Genomic DNA, 19,222 nt, shown 5'->3' with positions numbered 1-19,222 from the left:
CTTTGTGCGCTCTCCGCCATGTTTCCCGGCTGTCTCCTGTCGGGGTCTGCCTCTCCACACTGGGTCTTTGTGTGCAGCTGGCTGCGGCGTGGCCTGTGTGTGGGTGTGGGGTCTGTGGGTGCGTCACTGGGGACGCGTCGGCCACCGGGCCCGGGGCTGCGGGCACCCGCCCGGCCTCTGATCCCTCCTGCCTCACTGCTCTATGGGGCATGGAGGTGGAGGGCGGCTCGCTTCTCACCTCCTCTCCGGGCTCAGGGTGATGTGCTGTCTGGGTTCCTGGGATGGGAAAGTGAGGAGAAAGGGTCTCATTTTCCGGAGACCTGAGGGGTTTGGGAGGCTCCAGGTAGATGGAGTTTCCTTTGTTGGTGGAGGGGCCAAGAGACCCAGTAAGCCACTTCTGCATCTGACTGGGAGGCTCTGGAACCAGGGGTGAAGAGGCCCTAGGCCAGGAGGCAGGGAGTGGTGTGTGTGCAGGAGGGTCAGCATCTCAGCTCCCCTGGCCCTCTTCACCCCCCAAATTTGGACGTGCGGCTTGTGAGTGAGCAGAGGAGGAAGGGAGGACCCTCGGTATTACGGTTACCATGGAAACAGCCGATTTTCCAGAGTGCTGCAGTGTTGGGAGTGGAGAGAGGGTTGCCGGCTGAGGCCTACCCTGCTCCTAGTCCTCATGCCCTGCCCTGTCTTGTCCAGGCAGTGACTGCCAGAAGGCGGGGGTGTGGCTCATGCCCTGATCGGATTCTCTGCCCTGATCTTGGGGCCCCATCTTGAGATTTCAGATCTCACCAGGGAGGCCCTCAGAGGGGAAGGATACCTGAGTCGGGAGGGGCAGGGCCCAGCTCCCTCTGTCTGCTGGGGGGGCTTTCCCACAACTTTGGTGTGGCAGACTTGAGTTAACTGACACCTTGGTGGTTCCTTCCCCCGGCCTTGCCCCCTGGGAGTCATCTTCCCCTCTGGCCCTGCCTGGGGGAGATGGAGAGCTGGGATGACAGCTCCTGCACCCCCGGCCGCCCTGCACCCCCCCGCCGGCCCCCTGCTGGCCTCACTGCCTCTCTGGGCCCCAGACCACACACAGCCTTCCCTTGTCTTCTTGGCTTCTCCTGGGCCTGCAGAAGGTGCCTCCCACCAAGGCACTCAGGGGTCCCCTCTCCTTTTGAAGGCCTAGTAGCTTCCTAGGATAGAGACCCCTGGTCCCATATTGCCCAAACAGGGCTCCTAGTCCCTGAGGTGAGAGACCCCAAGGTGTGTGAGAGGGGTGGCCTTAGTGTTACTCACTCAGCTGCCATTTTGGTGGAGCAGGTTTGCTTCGGAAATACCCCAGACCCTCCCTGACCTGGGACTTTCTAGCCCATCCAGGGCTCTCCCACCCCACAGCCAGACTTTTCTCCCAGTCTACTCCAGGCTTTTCCCCTTAGGCCCATCTGTCTCTCTTTTCTCTCTGGGTAAGTCCTCCCCTGAACCCCTCTCCCCCAAGAAGTGTTTTGAGAGGAGTCGTTAGTGGCTAATTATTTAATTAAGCATTTTATGAATCTCATCTGCCCCATTTATGTTCTAAAGAATGCAAGATTGTTGTCTTCCCTTCTCTGAAGGCCCCAGAGCACTAGTCCTCTAGGCCTCCCAGACAGAGCTCCCTTCCCAGCAGCTGGGTGACCGGTCCCCCACCCCCACCACGGCCAGCAGTCTGCCCCCACCCCCCCACCCCCACCTCCAGGGAGCCCAGGCAGCCGCAGGAGGGAGTGGGGCGACTAATGGGGTTTATTTTGGGGCTGAGATCGTTAGGGACCTCACACCCCGCCCCCGGCAGGATGGCAAAGAGGAGACAGAGGGGGAGAGAGGGTGGGGTGGGGGAGGGGTGGGAGAGGGTTCCCTTCACCATCTCTGGCTCCCACCCTCCTGCTTTCTCTCACCTACACCCCTTTCTGTCCCTCTCTGTCCATCTGTCTCTCTGCCTCCTTCCTCCTCTGGCTGTCAATCTCTCCCTCCCCCCACCCCCTTGTCTGTCTCTTCTTTTCTGGGCAGGGCTCCAGGACCCCTTGCTTGGCACCCAGGCAGCCCCCTAGTTGGGAGTGGAAGCAGGGAGTCCAGGCACACTGGGACCAGGCTTTGCAGGGGCTTGGGAGGGGGTGGGGGACAGGTGTTGGAGGGGCGCCAGCCTGCAGGCTATGAGTCAGAGCTGAACACAGCCCCTGCTTCTCCCGCCATTGCCTGGGGCTCCTTTGCCTTGGTGGCTGCTCAGCTCAGCCTGCAGAAGCACACACCTCACACTTGTCACCTGGGCTGGGCCTGGGAGCAGTTGAGCGGGGCCCTCTGGGTCCTGCCTGCCCCTGGTGATCATCTCTGTCCCCTCGCAGCATCTCCCCAGGCCCTCTCTCTCTGTGTCAGTCTCTCTATTACCTCTCTGTTTTGCTGTAATTAAAACTGGAATTCTTGATGAGGCAGCTACATCTGTCTGTGCGCGTGCACAGGCTCCCAGCCGGGCACCCGCCCGCCAACTGTTCCCTAGGATGGCAGGGCCTGGTGGCCGCTGTGGGTCTCACACCTGAAGCCCTGTACCCTAAACCCATTGTCTCAGGGTGCTGGCCACAGCCCCAAGGACCTGCTGACCGCGCCCTCTTGACGTCTTATCTCCTCTCCCTTTCCTTCTCTCTGCAGCCGGAACCACGTACATCTTTGGGAAGGGGGGAGCGCTCATCACCTACACTTGGCCCCCCAATGACAGGCCGAGCACGAGGATGGACCGCCTGGCCGTGGGCTTCAGCACGCACCAGCGGAGCGCCGTGCTGGTGCGGGTCGACAGCGCCTCGGGCCTCGGGGACTACCTGCAGCTGCACATCGTAAGAAGCGGGGCCACCACCCCCGACCCCCCAGCCTTCCTGCCCCAGGTCCACTCGGTCCCTCCTGCCATGGGACCAGTACCTTAAATCTTTCCCTTCTGTGGAGCCCCCGGAATCTCTGTTCCCTGACCCTTGGAGTTTCCTTCTGGCAGTTCTGCTCCTGGGACCCCCCCTCCTAGTGGTTATTCACTGAGGCTCCCCAGCTCCGAGCTCTGAGACCATCTGTGTCTCTGACCTTCCTGAATGTAGTCAGGGCCCCCCTCCGGGCTTCCAGGCCATTCTCCCTCAGCCTTCGGGGACGCCTTCACCTCATGACTGCCCTGGTCTGCTGCCCACTCACTCCGACACCAACTCAGCCACCCACTGCGTCCCGTGCTTTGTCTTGCTCCTCCTTTGGCCTCCCCACCCGGGGACGGCCCACCCTTGCTTCTTTACCTTGCCTTTTGATCCCATCCCGCCTCTGCCCTGCCCTTGAATATTGTTCCCATGACCTTTGCCCTCACAGCAGCCACCTTGCCTGGCCTCATGGCCATAGCTACAGCCTTTCTGGCCACAGCCCTGCACATTCCTCCCTGACCTCTTGGCCCAACCCCACATCACCACCCTGACCTCCCGCCCCGCTTTTCTGCTTTCCTCCGTGCAGCTCCCCTCCTTGCCCTCCGCTCCCTCCCACTGCCTCCCTCAGGCTGCCTCTCCTCATGGTTTGCATCCTAACCCTAGTCTTGAAGCTGCCCCCTTTCCTCTCCATCTCTGGTCCTGCCCCACACCCTTCCCTAAAAGCTCTAGGTGGCTCTGCTCCGCTTCTGCTCTAAGCCTCTCTCCACTGCCTCTCCCCTGTCTTCACCCCTGGGCCTCTGACCTGCCTCCATTTCCACCTGTGCAGCCCCTTACAGCCACCTCCCTTCCCTGCCCGCACCCCATGCGCTGACCCTGGCTGGTACCCTGAGCTGGGAGGGCTGAACAGGCTGGCCAGGCTCTGTGTGCTGGAGGGATCCGCGTGGGGGACCCTGAGCTTCAGGGGAGCGAGAGGGCAAGGGGAGAGGCTTCTCTGGGCTCTGGCCCTTCCTTACAGGACAGCTTTCTAGGCTCCCCGGGATGCATACCCTCCCCCGACACTGACTGGAAGGAGTGAAGGAATGAGGCCTGAGGAGAGATGGCCTGTGGGCAGAGTGGAGCCGAAGGAGAAGTGGCAGCTGATGGGCACCGGGCGGGGGAGGCCAGGCAGTGAAGCGAGCAGGAAAGGGGTGCAGAGGGAGGTGTGGCAGAGAAGGCGGGAGGCTCCGTGAGCAGGTGTCTCCGCCCGCGTGAGAGGCAGTGCGATGGTGCGATGGCTGAGTGTGACAGCGTGGGGCTGGTGCGTGTTGATCATGCCAGGAGTGCTTGGGGGGCCGTGGGGGACAGCCTCGTGGCCTCTGACTGGGCGTGTCGCTCTATATTTGTACTCCTTGACCACGTGGTGTTTGCTGCTGGTTCAGTCTCCTGACCCTGCGTGGCAGGCGTGACTGTGCTTCTGGGTCCTTCGCTGTGAGTGAGGGCAGTCACCCTCTCATCACGTAGTCGTGAGAGGCTGTGTGCCATTCAGAGCAGATGTTTGGGTTCGAGTCCCTGCTCCACCACATCCTTGCCCTGTCTTTGGGGGTCCCCTCATCTCCCGTGCCTCAGTGTCCTCCTCTGCGTAGTGGCATGGGTGCTGTCAGGGAGCTGCAGGGGAGATTCAAGATGAGGCACATAAAGCTCTTAGGACGTTGCCCAGCCCCTAGGAAGCACCGTGTCTGGTAGTAGCCCGATCGCCGTGAGTGTCCCCCCGGATGAGTTGATCTACAGGTGGTCTGTGTCTGCCTCATTGACGACTTCTGTCTCTGTGCCTGTGGGTTTAGGGGACAGGGTCCCCCCAGTGCTGAGGAGAAGGGGCAGGGGGACAGGGAGTGGGGAGGAGTCTCCTTTTGCCCCTCTCGGCAGTTACCCACCGCCTTCTCAGGGTGCTGTGGTGAAGCACACCCGGCTTCTGCCTGGCGCTGTAGAGGGTGGGGCAGGGCGGGGCGGGCTGGCCCTGGGATGGGGAGCCTGGAAAGGGTGGGAGGCCCTGGAGGAAGTGTGGGAGCCACATGAGGGCTGAGTGGGGCACTCAATGGGCTCGAGCCCCCTGGGGCGGCCCCCAAACCCCCTCCTCCCCCGGTGACACATCAGCTCCCACCGCCGCGTCATTAGCAGCTCTCAGAGAGTGGGGAGGCGGCGGCAAAATAAGAGAAAAGCAATTTGACGTTTCTAATAAAGCGTCGCTCCACTTTGCCAAATTAATTTTGACTCCCATAATTATTTGCTGTAGGAGCGGCCTCGTTCTTCCCGCCGCCGCCTAATGAGGTAATTGGGGAATTAGGAATTAATGACTTTAACAGAAGTGACAACTGACTTCACGTCGGGAGCAGCTCTGGGAGCTGCCTCTCCCCCTCGGAGTGCACGGCTCTGAGCTTGGCTGCCTCCTAGGAAACGGGGGTGTCCTGCCTTCCAGCCGCCCTGGACGGCCTCTGCCCGGCTCTCAGACCACTTCCGCTTGTTGACTGCCGTCACCACCCGGCTGAGCCTCGTGGGGACAAACTCTCAGAGGCACCCAAGGGGCTGGCGCTGTTGCATTGCTCACAGTAGTACTGAGGTCTGTTCCCCTCGTGTGAGGAGCCGACCACCACCCCTTCTCCCTGGATGTCATCAGTCTGCAGGTGGTGGGTGGGTGCAGCTTGCTAGTACTCTTTGTTAGGCAAGCCCAGCCTCAGCTTCCCTGCTTTGCTGCATCTTTGAAGAGGTGCTGCCTGTGTGTGTGTGTGTGTGTGTGTGTGTGTGTGTGTGTGTGGCTTTCCCAGGTTCTAGGAGGGGAGAAATGGACCCACAGTGAGGAAGGGATAGGGCCTTCTTCAAGTGGACCACAGGTGACACCCTGCTCCCCAACTCTCCCTGCAGACTCCATGCCTGCCTCGTCTGAGCCACCTGACCCCTCTTTCAGTGCCGCCAAGCCTCTTGACCCTGTTGGATGCAGGAGGTGGCCACTGAATGGCTCCTCATGCCCAGGCTGGACTGGAACAGTCTGTCAGGAAGACTCCAGGAGTGTAGCGTGTTCTGGGAGGATCTGGGTCCCCCTGACTGTGAGGGAATCTGTGCGAGTGTCTGTCCCGTGCGGAGGAGGGTGTGGGAACTCAGGAGGCTGAACTCGGGGTACTGCTAGGAAGTGCAGGGGAGTGGAATAGGGGCTCAGGTTTAGGGCCCAGAGGGCCTTGTGCTGGCTTCTTTAGCTGTCTTCGGTCTTGAAGGAAGGTTGGTCTCAGTAGCCTCTCAGATCACCCCCAGCTCCAGCACTCTGAGTTCATGTCTCCCCAGACTGGTGGGGCAAAGCAGGAGAGGCCACTGGCTTTGGAGTCAGGCCAACTGGGGTTCAAACCTGGGGTTCCTTTCTTATGAGCCATGGAATCTGGGGATATTGTTTACTCTCCCAGGGTCTCAATTTCCTCCTCAGTGGAACATGGATGCTGTACATTCCTGAGGGTTGCTGTGGGGGTGAAGAGAGCACGTGTGTACAGTACCCACAGAGGGCCTGGCACCATTGATGGCTTCAGTGAGGCTCTCACACCATGGGCAGAACTCTTCCTGGACTGGCTCCTGGGCAGCCTGTACGGGTTTCCCACGAGGCCCTCTCTGAGGCCTGGGGCTGGGCGAGTTGTTCAGACCGACTCTCTGCTCCCCTTCTCAGGCTCAGTCCCCGTCTTTCCTCTTCCTGTCCGTTCCCACCTGCCTGCAGCATCCTCTACCCTTACACCCCCATCTCACCTTTCCTTAATAACCCCAGCATGGTTTGTTTCCTGGATCTCTTTCTATACCCAACACCCTCCAAAACACGCAGTCTAGACCCCCTACCTCTGCCCTCTTGACTGTAGAGGGGCTGCCCCCACACTCAGGCCTGACCTACATGGGCTGATGCCCTGGAGACAAAGCCCCCAGGGATTTGCCCAGTGCTGAGCATTCAGGGGAGGGGAGGCTGGAGCTTGGAGGGGCTGGCTTCTGTGGACCCCCCTGTTGGTCGTGCCTTAGGGAAGCCTCTACCCTTGGTGTTCCCACTGGTCCTAGCTTGCTCTTGATCATCCCTGTTTGGGGCCTGCAGGCCCAGTGGCCCTTGCATGGAATAGGTGCCCGGTAAACATTTGTGAACATTTTGACTGAACCTAAAAGCAAGAGGTGAGTGTGGTCAGTTGAAGTGCTCCAGGTCCATGCTCTGCACCTCACAGTGGCTTCTCCAACCTCTCTGAACCTCAGTTGCTCCCTCACTCGCATATGGGGGAGGGGGAAAGCCAACCTCCTTGGGCAGGTGAAAGGGTCCAGTGAAGACATGGCTGGGAGAGGTGTGTTGTGAAGCTGTTAAATGCAGCAGAGGTGGACCGGTGGTGGTCACAGGAGGAGTTCTAGCGGGAGTGAATGGTCGTTCCCTCCCAACCCCTGATCTCTGCCTCCCTGTCCCCAGGACCAGGGCACCGTCGGGGTGATCTTTAACGTGGGCACGGACGACATTACTATTGACGAGCCCAACGCTATCGTGAGCGACGGCAAATACCACGTGGTGCGCTTCACTCGAAGTGGCGGCAACGCCACCTTGCAGGTGGACAGCTGGCCGGTCAACGAGCGATACCCGGCAGGTAGGCGGCGGGGCGCAGAGGTGTGGCGGGAGGGGTGGGGCAGGGCGGCCAGGGCTGCCTCCAATAGGAGAAATGCCTGCACCAGGGGCGGGGCTAAGTGGCGAGGCTTCCCGCTGCGGGAAAGGTGTGGCTTGTAGGGGCGGGACCAAGGTGGGGCGGGGCTAAAAGGAAAAAAAACGGATTTGAAGGGTAGGGGTGGGACTGTGGGAGGTCAGCTCGCAGAGGGTTGGAACAGCTGAGCAAGGAAGGATGCAAGGGCAGGCTCCCATTTGGGGGTGGGGGAGGAGAGAAGCGAAGGAAGGTAGAGGTAAGGAGAGTCTGACGTAACAGGGAAGGATGAGCTGAGAAAAGAGGGACAGGTGGAAATGGGGCGGCAGATGCAGAAACCAAAGAGAGAAGATCCAGAAGTAACCCAGAACGGATCTTGGCAAGGAAGCAGGGCTGTTCCCAAGGATAGAACCAAGGCAAGAACCAAGGTCTTTACAGAGAGCAAGTCGAAGGTTCATATTAGGTGAACTAGATAAAGAGAAGTAACCATGGAGACCTGGAGAAAAGGAACCCCAGTGTCTCAAAGAGTAAGGGACATCGTGAAAGGGAGAGAGCGACAAGTGACAGCAAGAGCGAAAAATAGGTCAAGTGCCTTCAACAAGGCTTCACCAACAGTCTGCTGGTCTTAGGTCCTGTGCTAAGCCCCGAGGACACAGGGCACAGCTCCTGCTTGCAGGGAGCTCACAGTCGTGGGGGTGGGGAAGCGCAGGGGTGCAAACAGACCTGATTCAACAGTGTGACAGCTGCGGTGGCCGAGGACCCTCCAAGATCTGAGGAGCACAGGGCAAGGACAGGAATGAGGACCTGGAAGACATGAGGAGGCAGAGACTCTGCGCGAATCTGAGGGAGGCAGAGAAAGAGCCTCAGAGTGAGAGGAAGCAAGGGAGGAGCGATGGAGAGGTGCGGGAATAGTCACCGAGACAGAAGCAGAAACGGAGGCAGCACCCGGCGTGATGCAGGGAGATATATGGAGCTGCTGTCTCGCAGATGCAGCCAGCAAGAGAAGAGGTGGCCAGAGCCTGGGGAGGGAGGCCAAGAGAGTCCTGGTGCGGGAGACGACAGGGAGGGGAAGTGGAGGTCCTGCAGGAGAACCGCAGACAGCCCGAGACGCGGAGATGCAGGCTGAGTGACCCTGCAGAGTCACGTGCACGGGGGCCACTGAGGAGCAGAGAGAGCACCTGCAGGCTCAGCCCCGCTCCTCAGCCAAAGTGATGCCCGGAGAAGCCGCCTGTGCTGGCCGAGGGGGCGGAAGGACATGAGAGGCTCACGTGTGCAAACCCTCACAGGCCCACTTACTCTGGGATAAAAAGGCTCAGATGGGCTTACGGCTCACTGACACGTGGGCTTGTACCCAGACACTCTCAGGCAGCCTCTGAAGACAGAACCCCAAAGCCCCCTAATAAACGCAGAGACTGATACACATACAGGCCAGCCTCAGGCGCACAGACACTGGCGGATATTCATGTGGTCAGATAGACACGGGGGGAAAAAGCCCTACAGAGGGTGCCAGCTTACACCGAGGCCTGGGCATGCGTGGGGCTACTCAGGCACATAAACGTTCCCATTCCAAGTGCCACAGACACACCAACACCCACAGGCCTGGCTGTGGGCCTCAGACTTCTCTCTTTCCCAGATGCACACACCAGGGCGACCCTTGCACCAGTGAAGACACCAGCCCTCCCTGGTGAGACAGGGCTGGACTCGGGGAGCATGAAGCGTTATGCCAAGCCAGAGCGCCTTCCCGTGGATCCCAGCGGGGCAGATGCAGGATTAGAAGAGTCACACCCGCCTTCCTCTGCTTGGGATCCCTGGCTGGGGTGGGAGAGACTGTTGGGTGCCTGCTTGACTGCCAGGCAGAGTAACCTGAGGGCCTGGTGCCCTGTAAGGGCAGGTCACCTATGAAAGCAAGGGTCCCCCTGAGCAACACCAGCAGGCCAGAGTAGAGTGTGCATGGCCCAGACTCTCAGGAAACACAGCCACGTGGCCCAGGGCCCCTGAGCCAGCAGGACCTGGCTTTTCATCCTGCATCTGCCGCTGACAAGCTGGGTGCCCTTGGACAAGTCATCTAGCGCCTCTGCATCTCAGTTTCGACCTCTGAAAGTTGGGGATAATATCTGCACCATAGCCATACTGTGAGAGTTCTGTGAGATGACCTAAGTAAAGTGCTAGAATGGCATGGCACAGCAGAGGTGCTGTTGCACTCTTGTTAGAATTGTTGTGTGTGCCAGTGAGGCAGACACATCTTCCCTCCCTCAGGACACACATACGGACAAGTACATGACCACACAGACACAGACACACACATACACAACTCGCCAGTAGGAGTAGGTGCCTGGATGCCTCCTGCCCTCCTGCCTCTGCCCGAGCGCTCCCTCTCCCTCCCTTCCCCCGCTTGTCTCCCATCTGGCTGCCACTCTCCTCCTCCAGACTCTTCTGGGGGCCCTCCCAGCCCCAGCCCCAGTGCTGTGCTGCCTCTGACAGAACCCTTGCCAGCTGCAGCTCGGTGGGGGCTCCCCCTGGGCAAGGGCTGGACCTTTGTCTTTGCATCTCCAATACCCAGCACCAGGAACAGAGAAGACACTCAGGAGATGTTTGTTGAGTGACTCAACGAGTGATGATCCATTTTTGTGTAAAACACAAGTGACCCGACTCTGTGGGTTCAGAGTCTGTGGAATCTTCGGGAGGGCAGGGTCTCACTGCCTCGTAAGCATCCAGGGAGGCCCCATCCCTGCTGGAGTGAACACACCATGGGAGCTTCATGGGAGGTGAACACAGGCAGGCCCAGGCCCAGGTCTCGCTGGGCAGGTAGCACGGTTGTGCAGTGAGACATGAGAAGGAAAACGCCCCCAGAGTGCATGTTACTGAAGATCGTGTCAGTGGTTTCAGTGGGTAGAGTGTCCAGGTGCCCAAAGGAAGTAACTTCCATTTCCACAGCTACAGTTTGGGGTCACCCACAGCTTTGGGGGAGAGCTCACAGAACACACAGACACAGACAGACACACACACACACACACACACACATCCTCCTTCCTCCCTGTGAGCAGAGAAAACAGTTGCGTATGGATGGGCAGTCAGGATTGAGAGGAGGAAGGTCAGGTTGGGGCTGGGATGGGTCCCCAGGGCTGGAACAGAGAGGGGACCTGAGTGGAGAGGAGTCCGAGGGTCTTGGAGTGAAAATGAGAGAGGGGGATGAGAGCCAGGTGCCACCAGGCGGAGGAGGGCCGTGGGTGCCTTCGGGGAGCCCGGGGATGGGCCAGGGTGACAGAGGAGGCGAGATGCAAGGGTTGGGCGGTGCAGTTGGGGGACATCCAGCGGCCACACTCCGCACTGTGACCAGGATGAGAAGCCCAGAAGTGTCTTCAGTGAGAGCAGTGGGGGCTTGAGGGGGGAAGTGCAGGTGGAAACCAGTGGTGGGGTGGGGTGTGGTGTGGGGTGGGAGGTGAGGGGAAGCTGGGAGTTGATCACAGAATGTAAAGGGAACCGAGGGGACTTCGAGAAGAGTTTTAAATCTCACTGTTAAATGCGTGTGCCGGACTACCCCCTAAATGCCGCATAAACCCCCGCTTAACCCGTCCCTCCCACTTCTAAACCGCCCTCTAAACGCAGTAACCAGCTGGGTCACTAAGGCCTTCCACCCCTAACTTAAACCTGCTAAATGCCCCTCCCCACCCCTCTACCCCATTCTGGGATGGGGAAGAAGTGGGCAGACAGATAAACCTGTTTAACCTCTGACCTTTGACCTTCCAGCTGCCTCTTCTTCCAGTCCCCTTTCCTTTTCTTCCTTGTCCCCTCTTTTTCTTCGGGTGGCTCCTGCCCCCAGGATGGGGCTGGCTCTGCCTGGGAGCCTAGGGAGGGGGACCGGAGGGCGGACGAGGGACCGGCATTTCTTCTCCCGCATTGGGTGGACCTGCCCTCTCTCCGTGGGATGTGGCCGCTTACTCTGAGTCTCCTGAGAAATGCATAATTACTTTTCTAACTCCTTTGGACTTCGCCGCCTGAGAAACCTACTGTCTTTCTAAACTTTTCCAAGGAAACTTTGATAACGAGCGCCTGGCGATTGCTAGACAGAGAATCCCCTACCGGCTTGGTCGAGTAGTTGATGAGTGGCTGCTCGACAAAGGTAATTAACCAGAATTAATTAATTAATTAATTAACTTTAAAAACACTATCTTAAAGGTGCAGAGCTCTCTCTTTCCCCATCCGAGCCTTCCCCATCACCCACCCCCTAGTGAGAGGACGATTGTCCAGCCAGGGTGCTCCCTTCCTCTCTGGGGTCAAGGGTCTGTGGCTTCTAGAGGGATGGTTGGGGCAGGGGTGGGGCTTTTCTAGACGTGGGAGAGCCCGGTCTCTTCCTAAACCTGTGATGGGACTAGGGTCATCGAGGAGATGCTGAATCCCTCCAGGAAGGCTGGGTGAAGTGTAGGTGGGGAGGGGGCTGCCGTGTTGGCTCAGAGGTTTAGTTAAGGGCCAGCTGAGGACCACAGCACGCTGGGCAGCACACGGCTTTAGAAGCAGAGGGTGGTGGTCCCAGGACCCCAAGGAGGGATAGGAAGACCTCGCAGGGCTCATCTGAGGAGAAAAGGGAGGAGTGGGGGGGCTTCAGATCCTACTGGAAAGATGAAGAGCGTCTGTGAGGCTGCTGTCTCTGGAAGGGGCCCACCTGGGTCTAGAAGATCTCAGACGCAGTGGAGGTTGTGGGGAGACTAGGAGGTGGGGGAGAGGTGGCATCCCAGGAGGATTTCTGTGCATGCTTAGCTGACGAGGAAGACAGAACAGCTGGCTAAGAGGTGCTGCTGGGTGTGAGGGAGGAGGGAGAAGGCCACTTGTCACCAAGGGAAATTGGGGCCAAGGGCAAAGCCATCCCATTCCCTTTGGAGAGGGGGCGAGCTCTGTACCTCTAAGGCTAAACTCTAGGGGGGAAGTAGCACTGTTAAACCTCCACCTAACCAGCTGATAACTGTGCTTTTAAATGTCCACTGGGGCCTGCCCCAACTAAAACCCCCAATGTCACTTCCAGCCCCCCACACGGCCAGTGGGGACTAAACATGCTGATAACCAGATGTGATAAATCCGTAGCAGGACAAAAAGTTAAAGGGACTGTAACAGACATCGCTAAAACCTACAGCCCCCAGCCGCACTGGGCTGCTCTCTCCAGCGGGGTGAACTTTAACCCTTTGAGGAGTTCATGGTGGGTGGGGCCCCAGGGGCCTAGTTGGCTCGCCTATGTAGCTTCCTCCCCGTTACCCACCTCCCTCTTCCGGAATCAGAGAGGCCAAGGGAGCAGCTTGGGCTGAGGCTGGGACAACTTGTGACCCCAAGAGTAGGGAGAGCTGGACAGGCCAGGGAGAGGGGCCTGGGGGGCGGGACTGGTGGTCCGGCTGAAGGAAGAACTCTTGCCGTTGGTTTGGAATCCCAGTCCTGGTTTGCTCCTACAGGGTTGCACCTTCTCTTTAGGCCTCTGGTTCCTCTTCTAGAAAGTGCAGGATTGGGCCACATTCTCTAGTATTTCCCAGAGCGTGGCAGGCATCAGCTCCCTCCTCAGGGAGACAAGGACAGTGATCCCTGCTCAGCCTGCCTCGCATGGGGCGCTGTGAGGATGAGATGAAATGAGGAACAGGAAAGTGTTGGAGAACCAAAGCTGGGCATTCTCGGAGAGAGTACTTTACCGTCAGCACCTAGCATGTGGTAGGTGCTCAATAAATATTTATTGAGTGAATCCATTTTTCCAGTTCCAAAATGTATCCTGTGAAGCATAAGTCCCATGAGATGCTTCACGATAAAGAGATTTGTGGTTTAAAAAAAAAGAAGAAAGAGAGAGAGAGATGTGGTAAGATGAGCTTGAGAAATCGGAATCCCGTTTCTTCCTCTTGGAGAGGCGTATGAACATTCATTTAAATAAATGCTCTGAGAAGTCCTGCAAGAGAGAAACCTTGTTTAATTATGAAATGTTTGTTTTCCAAACTCATTTGACCACTGTGAACCTTCTCCCCTTTGTTTTTCTCCTAATTCTCACGTGTGGGTGTAAACTGGACACTGATCCTCAAGGCCTCTCTGGGTCCCGTGTCTAGCTGCCACTCACTAGCTCTCAGCTTCTGTGGGCTCCGGCTGATGATGGCCCTGCTCCAGGGCTGAGGGAGGTGCTGGGCAGAGGGAGGGCTGGAGGAGGAGGAGAGGCTGAGCAGAGGGCCTGAGCAGACACACCCGTGGCCGATCATTGGCCAGAGGCCAGATAGATGGCAGGGGGCCCCAGAGGTCTGGGTGTTCTGGGGAACCCATGTTTCCAGCAATAGTGTGGGTTTCACAAGTTGGACTGTCCTCAGCCCAGGTTTCAGGCCAGGGCTTATAGGCACCTAACTCTAAACCAGATCTTTAACGAGGCACTAACCAGAGGCTAACAAGGGCTAAGTCAGGCCTTAAACCCCCAGCGCCAGCAGCTGAAGGTCCAGGGGAGCAGGGGGCAACCTAGTACTTCCTCTGCCCGCCTCCCCCCACAAAATAAGCAACATCAAAACCAAAGTTAAATCTAAACTTAAACATAATAAATATCTTTTCTAAAAACCAAACCAAAGCAACAAACTCAGAGGGTTAAACTGACCCCCAGATCCACTAAAACCAAACAGAACAACCAAAGCCCACCCAGGTGGGAATTCTGAGGTGTAACTGCTGAGTGAGGAGCGAGGTTGGAGCTGGAGTGGTTTTTTTGGCTGTCAGCGAGCGAAGCAAGGTCCCTTTAACATTTTCCATCTCTGTGCTTGCACACCCTGGCGGGGAGGAAGGACTCTGCTCTCCAGGGCGTGATCCCCAGGCTGTGGCTGAGCCTCAAGGGGAGGAGGGGAGAGGGGGGCCTGGCCAGAGGTCCGAGGGCCTGGTGGTGGCTGGGAGGATGGAGTGCGGTCCACGTGGCTGCGCCTAGGCTCACGCATGCTGGCCCTCCTCCCACGCACTGTCCACCCAGGCCTCACCTCCATCCCTGCCCTGACACGCACTGACCACGTGGCTTGGCAGTCGCCTTCTCCGTTTCTGCCTTTTTGTCTCCTCTGTCTGCTGCTTCCGAGGGCTCCGTGGCTTGGGGCTGGACACGGGGTGTGGGAAGTTGGGGGGGAAGCAGAGAGGGAAGATGGGGATCCAACTGAAGGGAAAGAAGGGGGTGATGCCCCCAGAGCAAGAGAGGAGGGGGGATGGGAAGGCCAGAGGCATGAGCATGGCGGGGAGAGGGGGGAGCTGGGCCCCCTTTCCTGGCCCGTGTGTGCCCTGGGGCTCCTTCCCCTCCAGGGTCCCTGCTGGCTGGACCGGGCTAGTGGCTGACGAGGACTTTCCCTTTGGTGTCTGCCCCTTCCTCATTTCTCCCTCCCCACCCAACCCCTACTTGCTGGTTTCCACCTCCACCCCTTTCCCCGCCTTGGACACCCCCCTCTCCCTCTCCCTTTCTGGTCTCCCCCTGCTGCCTGTCCCCTCTCTGTCTGTCACCCCTGCCCCTCCCCACCCCCCAGGCCGCCAGCTGACCATCTTCAACAGCCAGGCTGCCATCAAGATCGGGGGCCGGGATCAGGGCCGCCCCTTCCAGGGCCAGGTGTCCGGCCTCTACTACAACGGGCTCAAGGTGCTGGCGCTGGCCGCCGAGAGCGACCCCAACGTGCGGACCGAGGGCCACCTGCGCCTGGTTGGGGAGGGGCCGTCCGTGCTGCTCAGCGCGGAGACCACGGCCACCACCCTGCTGGCCGACATGGCCACCACCATCATGGAGACCACCACCACCATGGCGACCACCACCACGCGCCGGGGCCGCTCCCCCACGCTGAGGGACAGCACCGCCCAGGTGAGGGCCCCCGCGGGTGGGCGAGGGCTGCCGGTTCGTGCGGGGGAAGCGCTGACGTCCGCCTAGCAGCCCCGGCGCCCGGGAGCTCTGAGGGGACGGCGGTCTAGGTGGACCCGGCAAGGTCTCCTTTCTTGAAGCGCTTGTCACCCTGGGAACCAGGGATGTCGTAGATGTAGAGGTGACCACTCTTTCTAGGGGGACCATTCCCAGAGTGGGGGGAAGTTGGGGACCCTAGCTAGACCGGGGACGACCACCCCCCACCTATGAGAGAGGCGCTACCATAGGGGGAGAGCAGAGCTGGGAAGGAAGGCTTCCTGGAGGAGGCATCCCAGGCCTCTGCTTGATGCTTCTACCTGGAGAGACGGGTGAAGCCCCAGAGAGACCAAATTGGGCTGTGGGATGGAATGACCCCTGCTACCTGCCTAGTAATGAAGGCCATCTCGGTGTTGTGTGGGCATCGAGGGGGAGACAGAGGGAGCCAGGGTGGCACTGCTCTGGGCAGGGCACAGAAGCGACAGCGCTGGAGGGGTCAGCGGCTCACCCAGCAGTGGCAGCCCTTCTCCAGAGGCTGGTGGAGGCCGGAGCAGCCTCTCCTGATTGCCGGTGTCCTTGTAGTGGGATTGCCGGCCTGCTCCAGTCACAAGCCCTGTCTGTGTGGCCTTGAGTAGGCACCGCCGTGTAGCAGGCCTCAATGTCCTCTGTACCTGTGGGTCAGAGCCCGGCAGGTGCAGACAGTCCCCTGGTGCTCCACCTCCCTCCCCCGGCCTGCCCCGCCTGCTATACTCTCCCGGGTCCGGTTTGAGTTTATCGCCTCTTGCACCCAGGGGAGCACCCGAGGGGGCTGTATCTGAGAATGAGGCTCTGCTGGGACAGGAGAGGCCTGACTTTCCTGGTGGCCAAAGCGGATTGAGCATATGTGACTCACTAAGGCAGCCCGGGTGCAGCTGAGTTTTCTAGCTGTTGCTGTGGCCTGAGGGTGGGGGCTTGCACCCGGCACACTGGATCTTGCTTAGGGACCCTGCTCCCTGCTCAAGCCACTCCTGTTCCCCATCGCCCATGGCTGCGGGCCTCTGGGCCTGGCGGGACCTCTGTCGTCCCGGGTGAGGGAGGGGCTGGGTCAGTCACGGAGGCAGGTCCTACCTCCACCACTAGCCTGCCTTCCGATTCTGTAAATGAGGGCTGGCCTCTCTTAGCTCCCTTCCCCTCATCCCTGCCAGTCTGTGCAGGAGGGGCCTGGATCTGGTTGACAGCTTTGTCCAGGGAAGAGAGTGAAGCCTGAATCCCCTTCCCTTCTGACAAGAAAATTGAGGGGACCCGAATGCCAGGCCTTACCCCAGGGAGCGGGGAGCCCTGGGAAAAAGGCGTGGCTCTACCCAAGGTTGGGCACTGGCTATGCCCAGTGCCTGATGGCAAGAAGGGCATCCATTCTCAGTGTGAGGTGATGGGCAGACCGTCTAGGCAGGAGAGAGGGGTGGGGCTCTAGGGGTCACAGCTGTGTGGTGGAGCCTGCAGGCTGGCAGAGAAGCAGAAGTAGTCTTCCAGTCCCCACCTTGCCTTTTGGTGAGGGCTGCAGAGTCCTGAGATCAGCGGGTGGGGAAGAAGCAGGATGTGATGGTTCACCCCTTACCCAGCCCAGACTCCTCCCATCTTTGGCCTTTGACCTGGCCTTCTCCCTCCACCCGAAGTCTTTAATTCCCTTCCTGCTTGGAGTCTGGGTTTCCCTCCTTGGATTTCTTCCCTGTCACCCCCTGTGTATCCCCCCTCCCCTTACACTCACTCATCTTGGGGATTCTCTTTCTTTGCAATCAGGAGGAGAGAAAATGCTGACAAAGTCGACTCCTGTTGTCATGGCAACCACAGCCCTAATTATTATTGTGTGCAGCCTGGTTCCCGGGCTCCAGGAAGGGGGTTGGAAGAGAGATGAGAATGGTGGGGTGGTGAGGCTGGAACCGAGAAACCCCCCAGGTCCTGCTCTGCCCATGCCAGCCTCCAGAGGCCCCCATGCCTCACCTCCCTGCTGCCCCTGGACCCCCTTGCTCTGGTCTTGCAGTCACAGGTCTGGCTTGAGTCCCCTCAGCTTCCCAGAAATAAAAGGCACAACATGTGCTATTTCATTGATCCCCAGGAGCGCGGAAGCTGCTGCAGGGCAGGGCTGTTCAGTCTTGCTTTGCATGGGGATGTGGAGGCATCTGGGTCACCCAGCAAACTATGAGAGAGATGAGGTGTGGACCAGGGTGTGTGTCTCTGCCCAGGGCCCATCCTCCATCCTGTGCCACAACTCAGGAGGTGGCCATGGGGCCTGCTGACCCACCCTGGAATCCTCCTCTTTCCCCCAACCCTCCTCTCGCCCCCCAGAACACAGATGACCTCCTGGTGGCCTCGGCCGAGTGCCCGAGCGATGACGAGGACCTGGAGGAGTGTGAGCCCAGTACTGGTGAGTGCCTTTCCCCCCTCCCCTCCCCCGGGCCCACTGCGACGCTGAGGGGAGGGGGGCGACTGTCCCTGCCCCCAGCCCAAGCGCCCCCCAGAGGCCTCTGCCAGGCCTTAACTTTTCCTGATAGCTTCCTCTCCCTTCCTGCCATTGCCACCAGGCCCCATGAGTACTCCCTGGTTAGGCAGTTTTTGGCCTTTTGGTGCCTCAGCCCTCAGAGGTAGTGAGGTCCTTAGCTTGGGGTTCTAAGATTGAGGGCCAAGGGATGCCAGGAGGGAAAGAGGGAGAATTTACCCTAGAAAGATGAGTAACTTCAGGTCCCATGAGCCCTTATGGTGTGTTGGGGGATGGAGTATGGGAATGGGGAATGCAGGCCTAGGAACTACAATTCCCATCAGCTCTTGGGTTCAGAACTGCAATTCCCATCAGTCCTTGAGGTCTAGGGTTCTCTTGGTCACTGAAAGAGGAGGTCTCTGCTGGCTCCTGCACCTTCCTCACTTCCCAGTCTCAGGGAGGTGGCCAGATGATCCCGGGGCTTCCTGGCCAAGCTGGGGCAGTTAGGTGGGAGGTGCCCCAGCCAGGCATTAGGTCCCCAGGGAGACTGGGCCTGGGGAGCTGCTCTGGGAGGAGAGCAGAGCTGGGAGGGAAGGCTTCCTGGAGGAGGCATTCCAGGCCTCTGCTTTATGCTTCTAGCTGGAGAGAAGGGTGAAGCCCCACAGAGAGAGACAGGATTGGCAAAGCAGGGGTGGGCCTTGGGTGCCAGCTGAGAAGTATGGGGTGTGGAGCTGCACAGTGGGTGCATGCGCGCAGGTGGGTGGCAGCTGGGAGGAACTGAGGCCAGCAGCGGGAATGGAAGGAGACTGAACGTGGCCACGTTTCCCCTGGGAGCACATGGGCCTTGGTGGTGGCCTGGATGAGCCCCTGGGGGCCTCATCTCTTGCTTGGGTTTTGCAGAGACTTCTCCCCATTACTTTGCAATGCTTGACGTCTGGGCTGTTGGTACTGGAAGCTGGAGGTTGGGGCAGGTGCCTGCAGGGTCAGGGGAGGGGGTGAAGGGGTCAGCTGAGGGGTGGGCAGTGTGACCTGGCAGAGCCTGTGAATCTGGCCTGAGGGATAGCCTGGGGGTCTGCCAGCCACAGGAGAGCCACTCAAGCTAAGGGTGGGCTGCAGTGGGCATGGAAGGAGACTGAATGTGGCCATTCAATGGAAGGCGTGGAGGCAGAGCCAGAAGACCCTGGAGCCTTGGGGTGAGGGACCAAGGGTGAGGGATTTCTGGGGCGCAGGCCACCAGGTCCAGAGGCTGATGCCTGACCGCCCTGTGTCCCTTAGTAGGCTAGAGTGAGGGGGTTGTTCTGGCAGTCTTGGGCCCTGAGGGACTTTGGGAAGCCTCTGCTTACTGGGCTGGAAAGGGCTTCACACCCAC

At 59.3% G+C, this 19,222-nt stretch overlaps 1 protein-coding gene across 18 annotated transcripts in view; it reads left to right on the top strand.

Moving 5' to 3' along the window:
* The window catches only part of NRXN2 (neurexin 2), a 110,288-nt gene that overhangs the window by 78,596 nt on the left and 12,470 nt on the right, over positions 1-19,222 (top strand). For 11 of the 18 annotated variants that reach the window (XM_018043405.1, XM_018043402.1, XM_018043399.1 and 8 more), the window contains 5 exons: positions 2,650-2,831; positions 7,333-7,504; positions 11,583-11,672; positions 15,043-15,368; positions 17,724-17,802. In XM_018043405.1, the coding sequence (XP_017898894.1) occupies positions 2,650-2,831; positions 7,333-7,504; positions 11,583-11,672; positions 15,043-15,368; positions 17,724-17,802 (849 nt within the window). The remainder of the gene's footprint in view (positions 1-2,649; positions 2,832-7,332; positions 7,505-11,582; positions 11,673-15,042; positions 15,369-17,723; positions 17,803-19,222) is intronic. The other 7 variants (XM_018043414.1, XM_018043415.1, XM_018043406.1 and 4 more) reach the window with 1 other exon arrangement.

Source organism: Capra hircus, chromosome 29 (genome assembly GCF_001704415.2).
Source record: "Capra hircus breed San Clemente chromosome 29, ASM170441v1, whole genome shotgun sequence".
In the NCBI taxonomy this organism is placed as follows: Eukaryota; Metazoa; Chordata; class Mammalia; order Artiodactyla; family Bovidae; genus Capra; species Capra hircus.
This window is presented reverse-complemented; position numbering and strand designations above follow the sequence as displayed.